We start from the raw sequence: 23,782 nt of genomic DNA, 5'->3' as shown, positions 1-23,782 counted from the left end.
TCACCGTCTTAGACTAGGGGGTCACCGTCTTAGACTAGGGGGTCACTGTATTAGACTAGGGGGTCACTGTATTAGACTTGGGGGTCACTGTCTTAGACTAGGGGGTCACCGTCTTAGACTAGGGGGTCACCGTCTTAGACTAGGGGGTCACCGTTTTAGACTAGGGGGTCACTGTCTTAGACTAGGGGGTCACTGTATTAGACTTGGGGGTCACTGTCATAGACTAGGGGGTCACTGTCTTAGACTAGGGGGTCACTGTCTTAGACTAGGGGGTCAGTGTCATAGACTAGGGGGTCACTGTCATAGACTAGGGGGTCACTGTCTTAGACTAGGGGGTCACTGTCTTAGACTAGGGGGTCACGGTCATAGACTAGGGGGTCACTGTCTTAGACTAGGGGGTCACCGTCTTAGACTAGGGGGTCACCGTCTTAGACTAGGGGGTCACTGTCTTAGACTAGGGGGTCAGTGTCATAGACTAGGGGGTCACTGTCATAGACTAGGGGGTCACTGTCTTAGACTAGGGGGTCACTGTCTTAGACTAGGGGGTCACGGTCATAGACTAGGGGGTCACTGTCTTAGACTAGGGGGTCACCGTCTTAGACTAGGGGGTCACCGTCTTAGACTAGGGGGGTCACCGTCTTAGACTAGGGGGTCACTGTATTAGACTAGGGGGTCACTGTATTAGACTTGGGGGTCACTGTCATAGACTAGGGGGTCACTGTCTTAGACTAGGGGGTCACTGTCTTAGACTAGGGGGTCACTGTATTAGACTAGGGGGTCACTGTATTAGACTTGGGGGTCACTGTCATAGACTAGGGGGTCACTGTCTTAGACTAGGGGGTCACCGTCTTAGACTAGGGGGTCACCGTCTTAGACTAGGGGGTCACCGTCTTAGACTAGGGGGTCACTGTATTAGACTAGGGGGTCACTGTATTAGACTTGGGGGTCACTGTCTTAGACTAGGGGGTCACCGTCTTAGACTAGGGGGTCACCGTCTTAGACTAGGGGGTCACTGTCTTAGACTAGGGGGTCACTGTCTTAGACTAGGGGGTCACTGTATTAGACTTGGGGGTCACTGTCATAGACTAGGGGGTCACTGTCTTAGACTAGGGGGTCACTGTCTTAGACTAGGGTCACTGTCTTAGACTAGGGGGTCACCGTCTTAGACTAGGGGGTCACTGTCATAGACTAGGGGGTCACTGTCATAGACTAGGGGGTCACTGTCTTAGACTAGGGGGTCACTGTCTTAGACTAATGGGTCACTGTCATAGACTAGGGGGTCACTGTCATAGACTAGGGGGTCACTGTCATAGACTAGGGGGTCACTGTCTTAGACTAGGGGGTCACTGTCTTAGACTAGGGGGTCACTGTCATAGACTAGGGGGTCACTGTCATAGACTAGGGGGTCACTGTCTTAGACTAGGGGGTTACTGCCTTAGACTAGGGGGTCACTGTCTTAGACTAGGGGGTCACTGTCTTAGACTAGGGTCACTGTCTTAGACTAGGGTTAGACTAGGGGTCACTGTCTTAGACTAGGGGGTCAATGTCATAGACTAGGGGGTCACTGTCATAGACCAGGGGGTCACTGTCTTAGACTAGGGGGTCACTGTCTTAGACTAGGGGGTCACTGTCTTAGACTAGGGGGTCACTGTCTTAGACTAGGGGGTCACTGTCATAGACTAGGGGGTCACTGTCTTAGACTAGGGGGTCACTGTCTTAGACTAGGGGGTCACTGTCTTAGACTAGGGGGTCACTGTCATAGACTAGGGGGTCACTGTCTTAGACTAGGGGGTCACTGTCTTAGACTAGGGGGTCACTGTCTTAGACTAGGGGGTCACTGTCTTAGACTAGGGGGTCACTGTCTTAGACTAGGGGGTCACTGTCTTAGACTAGGGTCACTGTCTTAGACTAGGGGGTCACTGTCTTAGACTAGGGGGCCACTGTCATAGACTAGGGGGTCATTGTCATAGACTAGGGGGTCACTGCCATAGACTAGGGGGTCACTGTCATAGACTAGGGGGTCACTGTCTTAGACTAGGGGGTCACTGTCTTAGACTAGGGGGTCACTGTCATAGACTAGGGGGTCACTGTCTTAGACTAGGGGGTCACTGTCATAGACTAGGGGGTCACTGTCTTAGACTAGGGGGTCACTGTCTTAGACTAGGGTCACTGTCTTAGACTAGGGGGTCACTGTCTTAGACTAGGGGGTCACTGTCTTAGACTAGGGGGTCACTGTCTTAGACTAGGGGGTCACTGTCATAGACTAGGGTCACTGTCTTAGACTAGGGGGTCACTGTCTTAGACTAGGGGGTCACTGTCTTAGACTAGGGGGTCACTGTCTTAGACTAGGGGGTCACTGTCTTAGACTAGGGGGTCACTGTCTTAGACTAGGGGGTCACTGTCTTAGACTAGGGGGTCACTGTCATAGACTAGGGTCACTGTCTTAGACTAGGGGGTCACTGTCTTAGACTAGGGTCACTGTCTTAGACTAGGGGGTCACTGTCTTAGACTAGGGGGTCACTGTCTTAGACTAGGGGGTCACTGTCTTAGACTAGGGGGTCACTGTCTTAGACTAGGGGGTCACTGTCTTAGACTAGGGGTCACTGTCTTAGACTAGGGGTCACTGTCTTAGACTAGGGGGTCACTGTCTTAGACTAGGGGTCACTGTCTTAGACTAGGGGGTCACTGTCTTAGACTAGGGGGTCACTGTCTTAGACTAGGGGGTCACTGTCTTAGACTAGGGGGTCACTGTCTTAGACTAGGGGGTCACTGTCTTAGACTAGGGTCACTGTCTTAGACTAGGGGGTCACTGTCTTAGACTAGGGGGTCACTGTCTTAGACTAGGGGGTCACTGTCTTAGACTAGGGGTCACTGTCTTAGACTAGGGGGTCACTGTCTTAGACTAGGGGTCACTGTCTTAGACTAGGGGGTCACTGTCTTAGACTAGGGGGTCACTGTCTTAGACTAGGGGGTCACTGTCTTAGACTAGGGGGTCACTGTCTTAGACTAGGGGGTCACTGTCTTAGACTAGGGGGTCACTGTCTTAGACTAGGGGGTCACTGTCTTAGACTAGGGTCACTGTCTTAGACTAGGGGTCACTGTCTTAGACTAGGGGGTCACTGTCTTAGACTAGGGGGTCACTGTCTTAGACTAGGGTCACTGTCTTAGACTAGGGGTCACTGTCTTAGACTAGGGGGTCACTGTCTTAGACTAGGGGGTCACTGTCTTAGACTAGGGGGTCACTGTCTTAGACTAGGGGGTCACTGTCTTAGACTAGGGGGTCACTGTCTTAGACTAGGGGGTCACTGTCTTAGACTAGGGGTCACTGTCTTAGACTAGGGGGTCACTGTCTTAGACTAGGGTCACTGTCTTAGACTAGGGGGTCACTGTCTTAGACTAGGGTCACTGTCTTAGACTAGGGGGTCACTGTTTTAGACTAGGGGGTCACTGTCTTAGACTAGGGGGTCACTGTCTTAGACTAGGGGGTCACTGTCTTAGACTAGGGTCACTGTCTTAGACTAGGGGGTCACTGTCTTAGACTAGGGGGTCACTGTCTTAGACTAGGGGGTCACTGTCTTAGACTAGGGGGTCACTGTCTTAGACTAGGGGGTCACTGTCTTAGACTAGAGGGGCACTGTCTTAGACTAGGGGGTCACTGTCTTAGACTAGGGGGTCACTGTCTTAGACTAGGGGGTCACTGTCTTAGACTAGGGGGTCACTGTCTTAGACTACGGGGTCACTGTCTTAGACTAGGGGGTCACTGTCTTAGACTACGGGGTCACCGTCTTAGACTAGGGGGTCACTGTCTTAGACTAGGGGGTCACTGTCTTAGACTAGGGGGTCACTGTCATAGACTAGGGGGTCACTGTCTTAGACTAGAGGGGCACTGTCTTAGACTAGGGGGTCACTGTCTTAGACTAGGGGGTCACTGTCTTAGACTAGGGGGTCACTGTCATAGACTAGGGGGTCACTGTCTTAGACTAGAGGGGCACTGTCTTAGACTAGGGGGTCACTGTCTTAGACTAGGGGGTCACTGTCTTAGACTAGGGGGTCACTGTCATAGACTAGGGGGTCACTGTCTTAGACTAGGGGGTCACTGTCTTAGACTAGGGGGTCACTGTCATAGACTAGGGGGGTCACTGTCTTAGACTAGGGTCACTGTCATAGACTAGGGGGTCACTGTCTTAGACTAGGGGGTCACTGTCTTAGGTTTGAGCGATATATATTTATTATTAGAAGATAAAGCTCGTGGCTAGGGCTAGTGTTATGGGACCGTGCTATTGTTAGACGATAGAGCTCAGTGTTAGAGGTGAGGGATAGTGTATGGGCTCGTACTTAAGGTCTCGGTCCATCGCTTTATCCGCGAGGGATGTAACTGCTCAGACCAGTCGATTTATATTGATTCTCCAAACCCGCGGCACACGCTTCTTCTCTTCGCGCGTGCCGTGTGGTCGTGCAGCCGCTAGAGGCAGCCACATTCTGCACGTGACTCTTCAATCGCTACCGCCACGGCCACTGTCCCCGTGAACTTCACTCATTGATTCCTTTTACCCACACTCGGTGTGCCAGACACCGACTCGTCTCACCCACACCGCGCTCAACTGCAGGGCACAACAACAACTCACTCACTCGTCCACTCACTAACTCACACACAGTCACTCACCCCTCACCACACTGCAGGTCACAACAACACACTCACTCACTCACCACACTGCAGGTCACAACAACACACTCACCACACTGCAGGTCACAACAACATACTCACACACAGTCACTCACCCCCTCACCACACTGCAGGTCACAACAACACACTCACTCACTCACCACACTGCAGGTCACAACAACACACTCACTCACCACACTAGAAGTCACTACATCACATTACCCACCCAACACACTGCAGGTCACCTCACTTCGTTTTTCTGCTTCACCCCTCGCCCTGCTCCACTCTGTAATTCCCTCTCCCCTTCGTTGTCTCTCACAATAACTAACAACCTGTTTGCTCTTCTTGGTTCTTTCGGTAAAGTCACGTAGAATGGAAATAATAAAATAATACAAATAAAACATTATAAAATAATTCTCACGACGTTTCGGCCACAACGCAAGTAGCCGTCCTCAGGTGGAGAACAGGTCTGTCGAGGAGACAGAGTCTGAATGGTCTGTCTCCTCGAACCAAGAAGATGAATCCCTGCAGTCACGAAAGCTTTAAATCGAAACCTGTTTGCTGCTGCTGGTGATGATGCTGCGTTGGCAGTCGTGCACAAGCACGCTTAACAACAACGCAACACATTAGTCCATAACACTGCGGCTTTGAACGAATACATATCTAGAAATAACAGGTGACGTTTCGGTCCTTCGTTGTACATTATATGACTCAGAACATACCACGAAAAAGCCTCATTGCCCAAAACGTCGCCTGTTGTATTTTTCAATGCAAGGCCACGGTGTTATTGGCGAATGTGTTGAGGTTGGTTTTCGTCTTCTTCATAATAACCTCGCTCAATTCAACAAATGCGTGCACTCGTATCTATTACGACTCCGAGAACGGTGCTGTTTGTCGCTGGCCGCCTGGCGCTTTGGACCCTGTGCCCATCGACTGTTAAACCCAAGGACCGAATCCACAAACTACGAACAAAAACAGACACGAAAAAAAAATAACCCCCCGTCGATTCTGAAATCGAATAAGCGATCCCAGCCAACGACGATTTTAAAATAGAATCGATTCGCCGGGGGAAGTGGGGGGGCGAGGAGGGGGAGGGGTAGGGGGGGTGATGACTCATCCCACGGCGCGCGCGAGCGAGCGGGCGGGCGGGCGGGCGCGCGCCGGAGGGATGGAGGGAGGGGGCCGCTTCAGCACCACGGACAGCGACGCCCGCCGCGCGGGACCCGGGGAGGCGCGGGGGAGGCGCGGGGAGCCAGGGTGGGTGGGGTGTGGGTGGGGGGTGGGTGGGGGGTGGGGGGGACAGGTATGGAGATCTGGGAGTGGCACCGGGACCCAGGGGGGGTCAGGGGATCGGGGAAGCGCAGGGATCAGGGATCCCAGGTCAGGGGGTTCAAGTGAGAAACCCCAAGTCTAAAACTCCCGTGTGCAGAACCCACCGTTGGGGTGGGGGGGGAAGGGTCTGGAAGGGTCTGGAAGGGTCGGAGTTACCTGCAGAGAAGGTTCCAGGAAGCGGATCTGGCGTAAGTGGTGAGGGTGAGGACCCCCGCATAGGGGTCCCGGGTAGGGGGTGTTGGATAGGGACCCCTGTGTCGTGGGCCCGGTAGGCGGGGGGAGGCGGGGGGAGGCGAGGAGAGATCCCTAGGGAGCGAGGGAGGGTGTCCTGGTAGCGAGGCCTGGGAGAGAGGCCCGAGTGTTGGGGCCTGGTAGGGACCCCTGTGAATGGATCCTTCGGTATGGAACCCCCCCCCCCCCCCCGGTTAAATACCCCCAGATAGAGACCCCTTTTAAGTACCCCTCATTGGGGACCCTTCAATAGAGAACGCAGATTGGCACTATTCTGTAGGACTCCTTGTGGGGGTCTCCGTGTGGGGGTCTCCGTGTGGGGGTCTCCGTGTGGGGGTCTCCGTGTGGTGGGGGTGCGTGGTGCAGGGTGCGGGGTGTAGGGTGCGTGGTGCAGGGTGCGTGGTGCAGGGTGCGGGGTGCACGTCTCACCCCCGGCAGGGTCTTCTGCTCGTGCAGGGCGCTCTGAGCCTTGAGCGCCGATTCGCGCGCACAGTACGTGAGGAAGGCGCAGCCTGCGGACAGCACGCAGCCCCCACGCACACAGCCCCCCACACACAGCACGTGAGGCACCCTCCCTCCCTCACACCCCCCCCCCTCGCTCATCCACCACCTCGCTCACCCTCCTCGCTCACCCTCCTCGCTCACCCTCTCCCTCGCTCACCCTCTCCCTCGCTCACCCATCCAACTCCCTACTCCCCCTCACTCGCTCATCAACCCCTACTCTCCCTCCCCCCTACTCCCCCTCACCCTCCCTACCCCCAACTCATCTTCCCCCTCACCCAACTTCTTCATCCACCCCATACTCACTCATACACCCCCTCCCTTTCATTCATCCACCCCCACCCTATCCACCCCCTCCCCCACCCAATCCCATTCACCCCACCTCCTTCTCCCACGGAGAGGGCGAGCCAGGGATTGCCCCACGGCGATTTGGTCCGAGGAGGCGGGGCAGGGAGACAACGGTTTGGGCCAGATTTGTAATTTGCCTCTGTTAAAGGAGCGGTGGCGCACTGGTTAGCGCATTGTGCTATGGACCTGGCGGCTCGAGTTCGATTCCTGTTCACGACCAATAACAATGACAGCAAATATCTGAACCCGGTTTCGGGATTCTCCTAGGTTTACGCAGCCCTAAACTAGTGCATTATGGTGCGGTGTGTAAACATCAGCACTTGGGTGACAAAGGTGGCCGGGCGTGATGTCGACCACACCACCCAATTTCTCGTGCGCCGTTCCGACCTTAATAGGTGCTCGCTGACAGCACTTGCCCCAACAGCCTGTAAAAGGCTCTACAGGGGAATCGTTGTCTTTGTGCGTCAGCTATGGCCGTGAGGTGGCCATGAGATGGCTGTACAGCGACGGATTGAATAAATCTGTGCGGTGGAGCTTTGAGCGGCTTGGTTTTTCCCTCCCCCCGGGATCTCCGGTTTCCTCCCAGTGGCGAAGGTAAACAGCCGTGCACGGAATTGGACAAACGCGCCAGTGTGGCAGGACTCTCCTCCGAACCACTCATACGACTCAGCCAGCCTTTCCCGTGGAGCGGGGAGGAGTAGGAGACTGTGGGATGAAGGGGCAGTGAGGAGGATGATGATGATGAGGTGGACGTGAGCTCGGTGGGTGCAGGTGGCTTCGGGGGGGGGGAGATAGAGGCGGGGGGAGGGCGGGGGAACAAGAGGGATAGAAGGGGGACGAGAAGGGAGATGGGGGAGACATTCAGGAAATGATGGTAAACGATGGGGAGCGAGGAGAGGAGAGACTATGGGAGAATGAAGAGACACGGGGAGGCGAGGTGGAGGGAAGTGGGGGGATGGGGGGGAGAGAGAAACAAGGAATCGAGTAGAGACAAGGGGTAGGAGAGACTGGGCAAGAAAAGACGAGTAGAGACAAGGGAGAGAGGCGGGGGAGACCGCGGACGATAAGGAAGAACCAAGGAGGGAGCAGGGGGCAGGAGGAGGAGGGAGAGATAACAAGAGAGGAGGGAGAGCGGGTAAGCAAGGGAGATAGCGGAGCGAGCGGAGAGAGTGGAGAGGCGAGCGCAGAGGCAAGGGAGAGGGAGAGCGAGGCGAGAGACAATGGAGGCAAGAGCAGCCGAAGGGTGAGCAGAGGGAACCAAGAGAGAGGCACGTGGAGGCAGCGGAGAGACAAGGGAGAGATTGGGAAGACGAAAGAGATATTCGAGACAGCCGAATGAGGGAGAGAGAAGCTGGAGATGAGGAAGAGAGGAAATATACAAGGGAGAGGGAGGGGAGAGAAGAGAGACAGAGATAGGAGAAGGGAGAGATAAGGTGGAGGCAGAGGAGGAATATTGACGAGAAGGGAGAGATAGGCAAGGGAGTGAGAGGGGAGAGAGAGGATCGAGAAAGACGCGAGCGATGAGAGGAGGATGGGGGGGGGGGGGATATGAGGGAGTGAGAAGAGCGAGAGGGCAGAGAGATGGGCAAGGGGAGAGGTGGGGATAGAAGGGAGCGAGAGGGGGGAGACGGTGGAAATAAGATGAGAGAGACAAGCAGGAGAGAGAGAAAAGGCAGCACAGACAAAGCCTGAGCGTCGCTACTCTGGGGTCACGGATGATCGCGCCCCGGGTGCACACCCCCCCACTCCCTCCCCTAATGCCACCATCATTAACATCTCATTAATATTACCATCATCATCATCAGCAGCAGCAGCACTGTCATCATGCCATTGTCATTAATATTCATGTTCATCGCCACCACGGTTATGATCGGAGGAGTAGCGCCCTGCTCGCGATCTCGGCTCGTGGAGGCCGCTTTCTGTCCTCACCCCCCGATTGTAATTGACGTGACCGGAGCTACGGGGGCTGCGGGGGGTGAAGAGGAGGAGGAGGGAGGGGGGGCAGTGTAATTAATATTAATTGACACCTCGCCGTCGTCGTATCGATCGATTGTGCGAGCGGCTGCCCGGTGTTTAAATCCCCCAAAAAGCCCCGCGACCACTCCCGCCCCGCCGCTTCGGGGCGCACGCGGCTCGCGCGCCGCCTCGGCTGCCACCCCGAGCCCGGCTCGAACTCGGGCGAGGTGCGCTGGGGCTCGCAATTGTAGGGAGATGTGAGCACGGCGGAGCGTGTCTATGGCAACGCAGCCACAACCACCGCCACCGGGCCCCGCGCAAACACCTGTCAGAGGTAATGGGGGAGCGCAGGTGAAGGAACCTCGCCCCCCCCCCGTCCACCACTGGAGCCACCTGTGGGACACCGCGCGGCTTCCCCGGCCCTCCCAGGGCTCTGTGGGGCCCGCGCCGTGCGGCAGTTTGACTCTGCGAGCCTCTCCATCGCCACCGCCACCTCCTCCTCCTCCTCGGCCGGGCATGGAGGGTGAGGTCGTGGTGAGTGACTGCGTTGGTGAGTTGGTGAGGTGGATGGGGAAAGGGTGAGGTGGAGTGGGTGGGTGGATGGAATGAGGAGTGGGTGGAGTGAGGTGGGGTGAGGTGAGTGGGTGGGTGTGAGTGAGTGGGTGGAGTGAGGTAGGGTGAAGTGGGGTGAGTGGGTGGGTTATAGTGAGATGAGGTGGTGAGTGAGATGAGGTGGTGGGTGGGTGAGGTGGGTGGGTGGGGGTGAGGTGGGTAGGTGGGGGTGAGGTGGGTGGGTGGGGGTGAGGTGGGTGGGTGGGTGGGGGTGAGGTGGGTGGGTGGGTGGGGGTGAGGTGGGTGGGTGGGGGTGAGGTTGGTGGGTGGGTGGGGGTGAGGTGGGTGGGTGGGTGGGGGTGAGGTGGGTGGGTGGGAGTGAGGTATGATTGACAATGGCTGAGGGTTGATAGGGGACTGATGATGGATGATTAGCGATAATGGGGGCTGGCGAGGAATGATGATGATGGCAATGGTGTGGAAAGATGAGGAATGATGATGATGGCGATGGTGTGGAAAGATGAGGAATGGATGGCAATGTATGAAGACGATGGAGGAGGAGGAGGAGGATTAGCGATGGCGAAGGATGACGAGGAATCATGAGGGGACATGACGAATAACGATGAAGAGAAGTCGTTCGGGATGATGATTTGGGATGATGATCGCAATGATCTTCATGATGGCACTGATGAGGAATGATTTGGAACTGGCCAGGATGATGAGAGACGATGGCACAGGGCGAGGGATGTTGATGACGACGACGATGAAGCAGAGATGATGAGTGAGCATTGCGATGTTCAGACGGTGTGAGGAAGAATCGTAATCATATCGGCGAGGTGAGAGTGTGGAATAGCGAGGCGATGATGATGGCGATGATGGTGATGACGATGGCGAGGGTGATGGTGTGGCAATGGCCACCATGGCTCCCCCCATCTCTCTCTCTCACTGTGCCGCTCTCTCTTCCAGCCAGTCGCCAACAGGGGACATCAACAGATTGCGGTGGCGATTTTATTTTTCTTTAACGAGTTCTGTTTTTCAAAATCTCTCTCTCCCCTCTCTCTACCCGTGTATTTACAACGAGACAATGCGAGTTCTACTGTGAATATGATCAGGATGCTGCTGCTCCCGCTAGTGGACATGTGTGTGTGTGTCTTTGTGTGTGGATGTGTCTTTGTGTGTGGATGTCTCTTTGTCTGTATGTGTGTGTGGATGTGTCTTTGTATGTCTGTGTGAATGCGTGTGGATGTTGTTGTTCTTGTCGTATGTGTGGATGTGTGTGCATGTATGTCTGTGTGGATGTGTGTAGATGTGTGTGTGGATCGTGTGTGGATGTGTGTCTGTATGTGTGTGTGGATGTGTGTATATGTGTGTGTGTGTGTGCTTATTAGCTCTGTCGCCCGCTCCACGCTCCTGACAATGGAAGGCTCTGGCTATGGTGGCGGATGTGGCGGGAGCCGTCTGTGCTGCTGCTGCTGATGATGCCCGTGCTGACGGTGACCGTAATGATTTATGGTGATGGTGGTGGTGGCATTGATAATAGAATTATCATCCTGATAATCCCTGTGATGATGGCGATGATGCCCATAATTAATTATGATGATGTCCAAGATTACGATGATGACACTCATTATGTCCATGATTATGCTGTCTGTGATATCAATGATGGTGTTGATGCCCACGATAGTGACCTGCCGAATGATTACTCTGATGATGTTGATTCTGATGGTATCCATGCTTCTGGCTTATATGGTGTCTATTCTATCGGTGATGCCCATGCTAAACGACCTCCGCGATGTTGCTGATGATAACTAGGTTGACGAAGCTGCTGCTGATGATGATGCCCGTGATGAGGGATAATGGGGGATAGCGACAAATCATCATTGTGGTGATGATGGGAGGATTGTGGATGGCGAGAGATAAAGAGCGAGGCATGATAGAACGAATGATGACGATGATGGTGCTGATGCTGCTGGTGCTGATGCTGCTGGTGCTGTCCACGCTGCTGGTGGTGCTGATGCCGCCGCCTGCTGCTGCTGCTGCTAGGGATGACGATGGTGCTGCTGCCCATCATAATGGTGCTGCCGATGATGATGAGGCTGATGGTGCTGTCCACGCTGCTGGTGGTGCTGATGCCGCCGCCGCTACCGCCGGTGATGATGCTGCTGTTGATGGTGGTGCTGCTGGTGATGATGAGAATGATGGTGCTATCCACGCTGGTGGTGCTGCTGCTGATGCTGCTGCTACCGTTGATGATGACGACGGTGGTCCCGCCGGTGATGATGTTGATGATGGTGGTCCCGCCGGTGATGATGTTGATGATGGTGGTGATGGTGGTGATGCCGAGCCCCCCCGCCCCCCGTCCCCACCTTTGTGCGTGCCCGTGACGCGGTCCTTGAGGACCGTGAGCTCGCGGATGCGGCCGAACTCCTCGAAGAGCGGCGCGAGGTCGCGCTCGTGCAGGTGGCGCGGGATCTGCCCCACGAACAGTTTCATGGCGCCCGGGTGCGCGTCCCTGGGTCCTCCACCTCCTCCTCCTCCTCCGTCCCGCTCGGCGTCGAGCGGCTGGTGATGGAGCTGCGCGCCGTTCGTGAGAGTGGCCATGTCGGCGCTGCGCTCCGTGACTGAAGGAAGAGGCGGCCTCGCCACCGGCAGCCCGACTCCCCCAATCTCCACCGCCGCTCTCTCTCCCCCCTCTCTCTCTCTCGCTCCCCCCTCTCTCTCGCTCGCTCTCCCCTCTCTCTCCCCTCTCGCTCGCTCGCTCTCCCCTCTCTCTCGCTCGCTCTCCCCTCTCTCTCCCCTCTCGCTCGCTCTCTCGCTCGCTTTCCCCCCCCCCCTGTCAACCTCTCTCGATTCTTCTCTCTCGCTCGCTCTCGCTGTGTCTCCCTCGCACGCTCTCCGCCGCTCTCCCGGTATCTCCTCCTCCCTCCCTCCCTGCCTCTCTCTCTCTCTCCCCCTCCCTTGCGCTCCCCTGCGCGTGTGTCTCTGCCCCCCTCCCTCTCCCCTCTCCCGTGTGTGCGTGTGTCACTCTCCCTGTCGCTCTCACGCGCTCTCCCTGCTCCTGCTTGTCTGTGTATCTCTCGCTCTCTCCCTGTCGCTCTCTCTCTCTCTCTCCCCCTGTGTCTCCCCCTCTCACTGCTGCTCTCCCGGCCTTCCCCTGACGTATTGTGTTTGAATGGGCGCCCTCCCTCGCTCTCCCCTTGTCTCTCCCTCTCTCCCTATATCATCTATTCTCGCTGCCCCCCCCCTCCGCTTCCGCGCTCTCCCTTGTGTTTGCCTCTCTCCCTGCCTCTCTCCCTGCCTCTCTCCGTCTCCCTCTCTATCTGGTATCTCTCTCCCCGCTCTCCCTTCAGCATCTATCTGTGCGCCTCCCTTTCTCTCCCCCCTCTCCCCTCATTAACGTCTCTCCCTTCGCTCTCACTTCGCTCTCCCCTCCAATCTCAGCAGCCCCGCCCCCCCCTCGTGACGTAGAAACTGGGAGACCACGCCCCCTCCGCCCACGCGCCCCGAGGCGAGGGGCCGCGCGGTGACGTCACGACGCTGGCGTGACGCAACCGCGTGCGTCGTGACGTCACGACGCACCGACAAAGGCGCGCGCGTTTGCCGCGAATGTTTAAAAAAAGAAAGCGGCGATGAGAATCCGGTGAAAATCGCGGCGATAATTCGGCGAAAAATTTACCTCATTAATCGAGGTTCAATCGTTCGCTTTTGAAACGCCGCGTGCAGTTGATGTGGAATTCTTCGCTTTTTCTGTGTAGGTGTCCGATTACATGACACGTTTGACAGGGCGTGAGACTCGCCCGCTCTGCACGGATTTTTTCTATGCGGCGTTTATTTTCCCCCCGAACCCCTTTTTTTAATGCGATAAAATGAAGCGGAAATAACGAAACTAAAATCAGGCAGCGCGCCGGGCGTCAGCCCCGCGTCGCCTGGTGGTCGCCATGGCGACGAGGCGACCGCGCGAGCCCAGGACCCCGAAGCGCTCGCGCCGTTATGACGTTGCGGGGGCTTTGTAAACAAGAACCGCCCTGGGGGCAGAAATAGTTGAACTCTGATTCGCGGATGTAACAGGCACAGTGCCCTCAAGGCGACTTTACTTTTGCTTCGTATGAACACGTTTTTTTCACGTGGTTGGTGTAATGGTTTGCTGGGAATGTGACAGCAGCGACAACAGCAGCAGTAGACACAACAGCAGCAGTAGACACAACAACAGCAGTAGACACAACAACAGCAGTAGACACAACAACAGCAGTATACACAACAGCAGTAGTAGACTCAAGAGCAGCAGTAGACACTAGACACAACAGCAGCAGCAGTAGACACAACAACAACACCACCATCAGTAGACACAACAACAGCAGCAGCAGTAGACACACCAACAGCAGTAGTAACAGCAGCAGCAGTAGACACAACAACAACAGTAGTAGACACAACAACAACAGCAGTAGACACAACAACAGCAGTATACACAACAGCAGTAGTAGACTCAAGAGCAGCAGTAGACACTAGACACAACAGCAGCAGCAGTAGACACAACAACAACACCACCATCAGTAGACACAACAACAGCAGCAGCAGTAGACACACCAACAGCAGTAGTAACAGCAGCAGCAGTAGACACAACAACAACAGTAGTAGACACAACAACAACAGTAGTAGACACAACAACAGCACCAACAGCTGTAGACACAACAACAGCAGCAGTAGACACAACAACAACAACAACAGTAGACACAGCAGCAGTATTAGTAGCAGCAGCAGTAGACACAACAACAACAACAGCAGCAGTAGACACAACAACAGCAGTACTAACAGCAGCAGCAGTAGACACAACAACAACAGCAGTAGACACAACAACAGCAGCAGCAGCAGTAGACACAACAACAGCAGTACTAACAGCAGCAGCAGTAGACACAACAACAACAGCAGTAGACACAACAACAACAGTACTAACAGCAGCAGCAGTAGACACAACAACAACAGCAGTAGACACAACAACAGCAGCAGCAGCAGCAGCAAGACTGCATCGTGAGTTGAGTTTTGCGCGCCCCGGGCTCGTGGAGGGAGCGGCCGAGCCATGGCGTCCCCGGCTGGGGCGCGTGGAGCCGCGCGCCTCTCGCTCGCGGGGCCCTCGTCTCTGTGCCTCCACCCCGCGGAGCTCGGCGACTCGAGCAGTCAGCGCTGCCGCCTGGGCCCCGGGGCGCTGCGAGCGCTCGGGGTCGGCCTGCTGGGCGCGCCCCTGCGCCTCTCGCTGGGCCGAGACGCGGTCGGCGAGGAGCGGCTGCTGCTGTGCGCCGCGTGGCCGCGGCCCGACCTGGCAGAGGGCCACGTTGAGGTGGACGCGCGCTGCGGGAGCCTCGCCGCGTTGCTCGGGGCAGACCCCGATCACGACGGCGGCGGCGGCGGAGAGGCCGGGGGCGTGGGAGGACGCGACCCAGCGCTGCCCGCGCGGATTCCCCTTCACCGGATCCGCGCGCTCCCGCGAGTCCGCGCCAAGCGCCTCTTCGTCACGGCGGTGTGCGCTGCTCCCGAGCCCGGGGGGGGTGGTGGGGGTGGCGGCGAGACCGCGGCCGCCGCCACCTCCGCGTTGCCCACGGCGGCCGAGCTGCGCGATGTGACGCGGGAGCTGCTGCGGGGAGCGCTCGTGTTCCCGGGCTGCGCGCTGCGCGTCGCGGGCCACGGCCACCCCGTGCTCTACGTGCTCGTGCGGCGAGCCCAAGCCGAGGCCCAACGGGGCGGCCAGGGGGCCGAGGAGAGCAGGCCGGCAGATTTGGGGGAGGAGGAGGGACCCCCCGGGGATGAGACGACGGTGAGAAGAGAGGAGCCGGAGGAGGAGGAGGAGGCGGCGGCGTGCTCCGTGGCCATGCTCGTGCACAGTCGCACCGAGATTTTCGTGGCGCGCGTCTCTCCCGTGCGCCGCTTCCTCTCGGCGCTGCGGGCCAAGCGCAGGCGGCAGCGGAGCCGCCTCGTCGGCTTCCCCCTGGGCGGCCTGGACGCCGAGGCGGAGCGGCTGCGGGAGCTGCTGCTGCTGCCCGCGAGGTTCCCGCGCGCCCTGCGGCGTCTGCACCTGTGGGGCCCCCCGGGAGGACTCCTGCTGGCGGGGCCGCCCGGCGTGGGCAAGACGCGGCTGGTGCGCGCCGTGGCGGACGAGGTCGGGGCCGAGCTGGTGTCCATCAACGGCTCGGACGTCGCGGGGCCGCGGCCCGGAGACGCCGAGGCCGCGCTGCGCGCCGCCTTCGCGCGGGCCCTGGCGCTGGCGACGCCTCCCGCCCAGGACGGTGGCGGTGGTGGCGATGGGGGTGGTGATGATGATGAGGATGATGGAGGTGCCGGGACCCCGTGCATCCTCTTCATTGACGAGGTGGAGTCCCTGTGCCCACGGCGCGGGGATGGAGGCGCGGTGGACACGCGCGTCGTGGCGCAGCTGCTGACCCTGATGGACGGGGCCCGCGGCGAGCGAGGGGGCCCCGGGACCGGGACCGTGCTCGTGGTGGCCGCCACCAACCGGCCAGAGGCCCTGGACCCGGCACTGAGGAGGCCCGGCCGATTTGACTGCGAGGTGCTCCTTTGTGTGAATGAATGAACGAACGTGGCAGTGATGGTAGTAGTGGTGATGGTGGTGGATGTGAGGGTGATCGTGATGGTGGTGATGGTTACGGTGGTGCCGATGGTGCCGATGGTGGTGATGGTGCCGATGGTGGTGATGGTGATCGTGATGATGGTGGTGATGGGGATTTCCGCATTGTTATTGATTGTGATGTTGTCACGTAACTGTTGGTGATGGGCCTATCAATTGTGACGACGTTAATGACGGCGACGATGACGGTGGTGGCGCGCGTGTCAGCTGGTGCTTGGCGTGCCCACGGAGCGGCAGCGCGTCGCCATTCTCGCGGCGCTCACGCGGGGCATGCCGCTGGCGCCGGGCGTGGACCTCCAGGAGCTCGCGGCGCTCACGCCGGCGCACGCGGGCGCCGACCTCGCCGAGCTGTGCCGCCACGCGGCCGTCGGCGCGCTGAGACGCCTCCTGCGGGCGAAGCCGCCGGGGGTGTCCGGGCGCGACGGAGGGCCGAATGGGCGAGCGGCCGGCGGAGAGCGTGCGGCGGCGGCGGCGGCGAACCCGGTGGAGCTGGCGGACGAGCAGAGAGAGGGACGGGGCGAGGAGGAGGAGGGGGAGGATCCGCAGCGGAGCGACGAGCTGACCCGGCGGGCGCTGCCGGCCGTGCGCGTGGAGATGAGCGACTTTCGCAGCACGCTGCGCTTGGTGCGGCCGACCGCCATGCGGTGCGACGCCGCCGTGCCGGCCGTGGAGAGCGGTGGGGCCGGAGACTGGGACCGCATCGTGGGGCTGGATGACGTCAAGCGCCGCCTGCTGCAGGTGGTGTCCCCCTCCTCCAGTCAAGGTCTCCCGCGTGGGGGGTATGCCGGGAATTGTGACTCGCTAAAACGAGCCTCGCCAAGGTGCTCAACGTCGCTGGATGGAGATAAATCTCTCCAGTATGCGTTTGGTTCGCTGCACATGCCGGGACCTTCTTTCATGAATAAGATCCCAGCATCTGGAGCGAAACGTCGGACGTCGTGTCTAACAGGGTGCAGTATGACCAGATTACACAGCAGAGAGCGGCACAGCAGCAGCAGCTCAGCCGTGAATAAACGATTTGTCCCTCTGAAGCCAACAAAACGTCGCGAGGCAGTTTACCGAGTGTCTCGAGTTGCGAAACTAATGCAGGGTGTGTAGCACAGACCAGCAATCGCTCGTGATTTTGCATCGCGTATACGCCCCAGACATTTGCTAGACTTGTCACTCCAGCGACGTAACATGACGACACGGTCGCCCGCTCGACCTCGTGACGAACGCGGCGTGGTTGGCGGCACCGGAGCTGGGCGCGTGTCGCGACTCCTCGATTTTAAAAGTCTCAAGCCACTCGCGACGTTTGTGGTCTGTGATTTCACGTGAGGATGTGGCCACGCGACGTGCAATGTCACGGTAGCCTGACGTCGTGCGGCACCGTGATTGCCACGTGACCTCTGTATTACACATTGGGTGACGTCGTGTGGCACCGTGATTGCCACGTGACCTCTGTATTACACATTGGGTGACGTCGTGCGGCAACGCCACGTGATGCGTTGGCGGCGGCGACGTTGGACAGGTCGTGCGACAATGTTTTGTACATCGCGAAATTCTGCGACGACGTTGGCTGTGTGATGATGATGATGACGTCTTGCGCTGCTGCTGATGCTGCCGCTCCTCCACAGTGCGTGGAGTGGCCCTTGCTGCACCCCGCGGCGCTGCTGCGTCTGGGCGCCCGCCTGCCGCGCGGCGCACTGCTCTACGGGCCGCCCGGCTGCGCCAAGACCTCGCTGGTGCGGGCGGTGGCGGCGCGCGCCAGCGTCGCCTTTCTCAGCGTGTCGGGCGCCCAGGTGATGTCGCCGTACGTGGGCGAAACCGAGAGAAACCTCGCGCAGGTTCGACTCCCAGTGCGGGCACGCCACCGCATGCCGCACGCACCACCGCACGCACCACCGCACGCACCACCGCACGCACCACCGCACGCACCACCGCACGCACCACCGCACGCACCACCGCACGCACCACCGCACGCACCACCGCACGCACCACCGCTCTCACCGCCGCCCTCACCATTGCTCTCACCATCGCTTTCACCATCGCTCTCAACACCGTGATCGCTATTGTGATCATCGCCGCTCTCACCTTTCCACCACACTCACCACCACGCCTGCCCTCGCCGCCATGCTCCACCGCCCCAGGTGTTCCGTCGTGCGCGGGCGGCCGCCCCGTGCCTGCTTTTCCTGGACGAGGTGGATGCGCTGTTGGGGTCGCGGGGTCGCGCCGCCGGGGTGGCGCAGCGCGCCCTCGCCACGCTGCTCAGCGAGATGGACGGCGTCGGGGTCGACGCTGGCGAAAGGAGGGGGGGCGGGGGAGTGGACAGCGAGGAGGAGGAGGTGAGGGAGCGAGCGCACACGGGGCGCCGTCTGCGGCCCCGTGGCCGAGCGGCTCGCGGCGCTGGTGCATCACCGACGTGGCCGAGCGGCCGCACGCTCGCCGCTCGTCCCGGAGGCTCGCGGTTGGAGCCCAATGGCTGCTCTGGTCAATATAGCCAGGTCCTGCAATTCTAGTCAGGCCTTACAATTTTCATCTCAGGCTCAACAACACATTCGGTTGCTATTGAGTCGTGACAAGGCCAACACGGTGACACGTGGCAGAGTATCGACAAGGCTCCATTATTGCAACCCACTACAGGACGTATGGCAAAAACATTAGAAAGCTGCAGCGTGTATAAAAGTCTTTGGAATGTGCCTTGACGGGCACGGCAAGATCCGACCGTGTCTGTCGGGTGCTCGCCGAGCTGTATTGGCTTCCGGTTGCTGAACGAATGCGTTATAAGGTCGCACTCACAAAGTGCTTGCCGCAAATGAATCACACTGCCTTGCTGCTGATCTTATCAAGGAACATAAACCACCATCATCACGTGAACGCCGGTCATCCTGGCAGTGGATTTTGGCTTACCATCGAACAAAGACGGTCAATGCATCGCGTGCTTTCAGATGCGCTTCTGTGGCCGTCTGAAGCACATCTGAAAGCTCTTCAAATATTCGGAAGCCACTGGAGCCAAGCACTTTTAAATATAGATTGAAAACGTACGTCTTTAGAACTGCTTTTTGTGTTTAGTCTGTTGTCCTTCCCCCATGCCTCCTATTAGCACGGTTGGCTGTGTACGGTGCAAATGAAGTTAACATGCCTACATTACACTCCCCAGCTGTCGAACCAGCACGTGCTGGTCGTCGCGGCGACCAATCGGCCCGAGGTGCTCGACGAGGCGCTGGTGCGTCCGGGCCGGCTGGACAGCGTCATCTTCGTTCCGCCGCCCGACGCAAAGGTGAAGCGATGCCCGCCTGCTAGCTCCCAGTGCCGCGCGGCTCGGCCACGAGCGGCCCGCGTCACTCGGAGGGCCACGGTCCGAGTCCGCACACGCGCCAGCCTAGCACCCTAGCGGCCTAGCGGCCTGCCGGCCTAGCGGCCTGCCGGCCTAGCGGCCTAGCGGCCTAGCGGCCTACCAGCCTAGCAGCCTAGCAGCCTGCCGGCCTGCCGGCCTAGCGGCCTAGCGGCCTAGCAGCCTGCCAGCCTGCCATCCTAGTGGCCTAGAGGCCTGCCGGCCTAGCGGCCTAGCGGCCTAGAGGCTGCAAGGCCAGACCCCCTCGCCTGGTTGGCCCGGCCCAGGGAGGACAGCAGGAGTCATACTCTTAGTTTTTTCGGTAAAGTCACGTAGGTAAAAAACGAACTTAAATTAATAAAAGTAATAATAGAAATAAAATAATGTCATTTTTATTATTTTATTTCTATTATTACTTTTATTAATTTTAATTTCATTTTTTACCTACGTGACTTTACCGAAAAAACTAAGAGTATGAATCCTTGCAGTCACGAAATCTTCAAATCTAGGCCAGCAGGAGATTTGGGCGTTCATTGGAAGGCCCCTTTTTGGCTGATGAATAAATGAACAATTACGTTGGCATTGTTGAAAAGTCGCTGAAGGCAAATACAGAGACGTTGATAACGTGAACGGGGACGAGTGTGAGATTGCGTGTAGAGACAGATTAAGCTCGTTCTCTGATCGACATTTCCGCACCTCGGTTTGCGTGAGAGATTCGGCCATGTTGAACCTATTTCCCCAACGAACCCGGGACCCCATCCGGACAATCGTGGCGCGAGTTTCCTTGATGAATGGAAACTTTGTTTGTTTAGAGGAGTTTTTTCAAACCGAGGCCCCCGAACGTAAATTGTGATTCTCCAATAAAACATTCAATCCGTGCAATTGGAATGACGCGTTGCGTACGGGGCTTAGAGCAACGTTGTTATGGAATCGTGAACACCACCTCGTTCTAAGCGTGCGTCCATTCCGGCAGGCCTCACGATGAGCTCCTCCCTCCGCCCCCTGCCCACAGACGCGTCTCGCCATCCTGCAGCTGCAACTGGCGCTGGTCCCCCTGGCGGAGGACGTCTCCCTGGCGGAGCTCGCCGACGCGACCCACATGTACACGGGCGCCGACCTCAGGGGGGTGTGCAGCGAGGTAATGCACACACGTTCACACACGCACGTTCACACGCACGTTCACACGCACGTTCACACGCACGTTCACACGCACACACGCACGTTCACACGCACGTTCACACGCACGTTCACACGCACACACGCACGTTCACACGCACACACGCACGTTCACACACACGTTCACACGTTCACACACACGTTCACACGCAAATGGGTGCCCAGTAAGTGCACAGGCTGGTGGTTTGGCAACCACCACGCCTGGCCACCTTTGTCTTTCCACTGCTGATGTATTTTTATACGCACTTCAGCAGGTACTCGTTGAAGGCCGAGTTGACCTCGGAGAGGCCGAGGGCAGGTCCGGACACGGCTTGCCACCGATGTCAGCCGTGTCTGGGAACGGAACTTGGCCGTTGCGTTAACCACTGCGCCGGAACGGGCTGGCGGTTCGTGTGCCGCGCGTAACGGAAATCACGTGACCCCTGCAGCCACTAGAGGTGCTAGCTGACGCCGCAGCGTTGAACAATGGAACGGACTCTTGAAACGCAGCAAGGAGACGCCCCAATCACGAGAGGGGAGGGCCACGGAGACCGTCGGCACGACGGGTCCCGTCGGATCTGGCGGTGGCTGAAACCTGTCGCTTCCTGCACCCCCCCCCCACTCTCCCTCTCCCCCCCCCCACCCCCGCGGTGCAGGCGGCGCTGCTGGCCATGGCGGACGAGGGTGTGGACGTGGAGCGCGTGCGGCAGGAGCACTTCCTGCGTGCCCTGCGGCTCATCCCGCCCTCGCTCACGGCGCAGCAGGTCGCGCGCTACGAGGCGCTCTACACTCGGCACGCGCTGGGATGATGGACGCCGTGACCGCGGGCGCCGAGTCGCGATTGCCAGCGTGGTGATGGGTGGTTTGGCGTTGTGATGATTCGTGCCGTGATGACGGGCAATCTAAGCTAAAAACTTAACTTTTTATTTTACCAGGTGAGGCCTACTAAACCATCGCGATACGCGAGTTCTGGATTTGCAAGTTTCGCATATTCGCGAGTTACTAAATGGACCAGTGTGTTATACAACATAACACACTGGTCCTCGTAAAAGCCTGAAATCTAAATTTAAATCGGCAAATGTGTTTATCAGTCTTTAATTGACCCTGTCGCCAAGTTTAGCGTGATTCAAATGTTTATTCAGTCGACTGAGACTCGCTAAAAAGGTAAATGTTGACCGTTGATTTGGGTCCGGGGTATGCAATTTTTTGGGCTAACCGGGAGGGCGAGCGCCTGGAGCAGCAACAACAGCAGCAGCTTTCTTGTGTTGGATCACGAGCCTGAGGTGGGACTGGTGCATCATCTTCGTCTGGAACTGCCGATGGATTGGACGGCAAGCAGAGCGTTGGGATCATTAGGGTTAGGTTAGGGTTGTTGTCATGGCAACAATAAATGGTGAAAATATTAATATTTTGTGAACAAGCAAATGCTATTTGAGGTTTTCCAATATAACCCTAACCGTCCGACCAAGTCTAGAGCACAAGTCAAAACACAGAGCCAGCCATCACCACTGTGAAGCTTCGTGTTCAGCTACCCATAACATTCATCTTCTGACTGCTTCGACATCACGAGAACTGGTTTTGGTGCACCACCTCGCATGATTTTCTGACCGGGGTTGTGAATTGCAGGAAAATAAAGTAAATTATTGCGGAAATGTTCCTTTTATTTTTCTATAGAGTGCACCGGTGTACCGCCAATACGTTCAAATGTGTACTCATTCCCTATTCACGAGTTACTGAATGTGTACTCATTCCCTATTCACGAGTTACTGAATGTGTACTCGTTCCCTATTCGCGAGTTACTGAATGTGTACTCATTCCCTATTCGCGAGTTACTGAATGTGTACTCATTCCCTATTCACGAGTTACTGAATGTGTACTCGTTCCCTATTCGCGAGTTACTGAATGTGTACTCATTCCCTATTCGCGAGTTACTGAATGTGTACTCATTCCCTATTCACGAGTTACTGAATGTGTACTCATTCCCTATTCGCGAGTTACTGAATGTGTACTCGTTCCCTAGTCGCGAGTTACTGAATGTGTACTCATTCCCTATTCGCGAGTTACTGAATGTGTACTCATTCCCTATTCACGAGTTACTGAATGTGTACTCATTCCCTATTCACGAGTTACTGAATGTGTACTCATTCCCTATTCGCGAGTTACTGAATGTGTACTCATTCCCTATTCGCGAGTTACTGAATGTGTACTCATTCCCTATTCGCGAGTTACTGAATGTGTACTCATTCCCTATTCACGAGTTACTGAATGTGTACTCATTCCCTATTCACGAGTTACTGAATGTGTACTCATTCCCTATTCGCGAGTTACTGAATGTGTACTCATTCCCTATTCGCGAGTTACTGAATGTGTACTCATTCCCTATTCGCGAGTTACTGAATGTGTACTCATTCCCTATTCGCGAGTTACTGAATGTGTACTCATTACCTATTCGCGAGTTACTGAATGTGTACTCATTCCCTATTCACGAGTTACTGAATGTGTACTCATTCCCTATTCGCGAGTTACTGAATGTGTACTCATTCCCTATTCGCGAGTTACTGAATGTGTACTCATTCCCTATTCGCGAGTTACTGAATGTGTACTCATTCCCTATTCGCGAGTTACTGAATGTGTACTCATTCCCTATTCACGAGTTACTGAATGTGTACTCATTCCCTATTCACGAGTTACTGAATGTGTACTCATTCCCTATTCGCGAGTTACTGAATGTGTACTCGTTCCCTATTCACGAGTTACTGAATGTGTACTCATTCCCTATTCGCGAGTTACTGAATGTGTAATTCCCTATTCGCGAGTTACTGAATGTGTACTCATTCCCTATTCGCGAGTTACTGAATGTGTACTCGTTCCCTATTCACGAGTTACTGAATGTGTACTCATTCCCTATTCGCGAGTTACTGAATGTGTACTCGTTCCCTATTCACGAGTTACTGAATGTGTACTCATTCCCTATTCACGAGTTACTGAATGTGTACTCGTTCCCTATTCGCGACCCGCCGAACTCGAGTACTCGCGAGTGAACGTCGTGCCAGGCCACCGGCATCGGGGAGGTTGCGTGCAGAACGTTGTGACATTG

General features: G+C 56.9%; 2 protein-coding genes across 10 annotated transcripts in view; one reads left to right on the top strand and one right to left on the bottom strand.

The window, feature by feature from the left end:
* Positions 1-13,395, bottom strand: part of LOC133343664 (CUGBP Elav-like family member 3) — a 44,833-nt gene extending 31,438 nt beyond the window's left edge. For 2 of the 9 annotated variants that reach the window (XM_061553383.1, XM_061553391.1), the window contains exons 1-2: positions 11,950-12,428; positions 6,656-6,738 (exon numbers count right to left, since the gene is read on the bottom strand). In XM_061553383.1, the coding sequence (XP_061409367.1) occupies positions 6,656-6,738; positions 11,950-12,184 (318 nt within the window). In that variant the 5' untranslated portion in view covers positions 12,185-12,428. Of the gene's footprint in view, positions 1-6,655; positions 6,739-11,949; positions 12,437-13,259 lie in introns of those variants that run through there. The other 7 variants (XM_061553390.1, XM_061553388.1, XM_061553389.1 and 4 more) reach the window with 7 other exon arrangements.
* LOC133343663 (ATPase family gene 2 protein homolog B-like) lies at positions 12,864-22,330 on the top strand. Its single transcript, XM_061553382.1, has 7 exons — positions 12,864-16,139; positions 16,425-16,955; positions 17,834-18,043; positions 18,347-18,541; positions 19,357-19,476; positions 20,543-20,668; positions 21,342-22,330. The coding sequence occupies exons 1-7, from the start codon at positions 14,658-14,660 to the stop codon at positions 21,492-21,494; spliced, it is 2,817 nt and encodes a 938-aa protein (XP_061409366.1). The 5' UTR covers positions 12,864-14,657; the 3' UTR covers positions 21,495-22,330.
* The last annotated feature ends 1,452 nt before the right edge of the window (positions 22,331-23,782 follow it).

This window comes from Lethenteron reissneri, chromosome 18 (genome assembly GCF_015708825.2).
Source record: "Lethenteron reissneri isolate LAM-NWPU_2019-01 chromosome 18, ASM1570882v1, whole genome shotgun sequence".
NCBI lineage: Eukaryota > Metazoa > Chordata > Hyperoartia > Petromyzontiformes > Petromyzontidae > Lethenteron > Lethenteron reissneri.
The sequence above is the reverse complement of the archived record's forward strand: the minus strand, read 5'-3'. Positions and strand labels throughout refer to the sequence as shown.

Bases quoted from the DNA above. Each gene is read 5' to 3' on its own strand.
- LOC133343663 (XM_061553382.1), top strand. From the start codon at position 14,658: ATGGCGTCCCCGGCTGGGGCGCGTGGAGCCGCGCGCCTCTCGCTCGCG. The intron at 16,140-16,424 runs GTGCTCCTTTGT...CGCGCGTGTCAG, and splicing joins CCGGCCGATTTGACTGCGAG to CTGGTGCTTGGCGTGCCCAC. The intron at 19,477-20,542 runs GTGAAGCGATGC...CCCTGCCCACAG, and splicing joins TTCCGCCGCCCGACGCAAAG to ACGCGTCTCGCCATCCTGCA.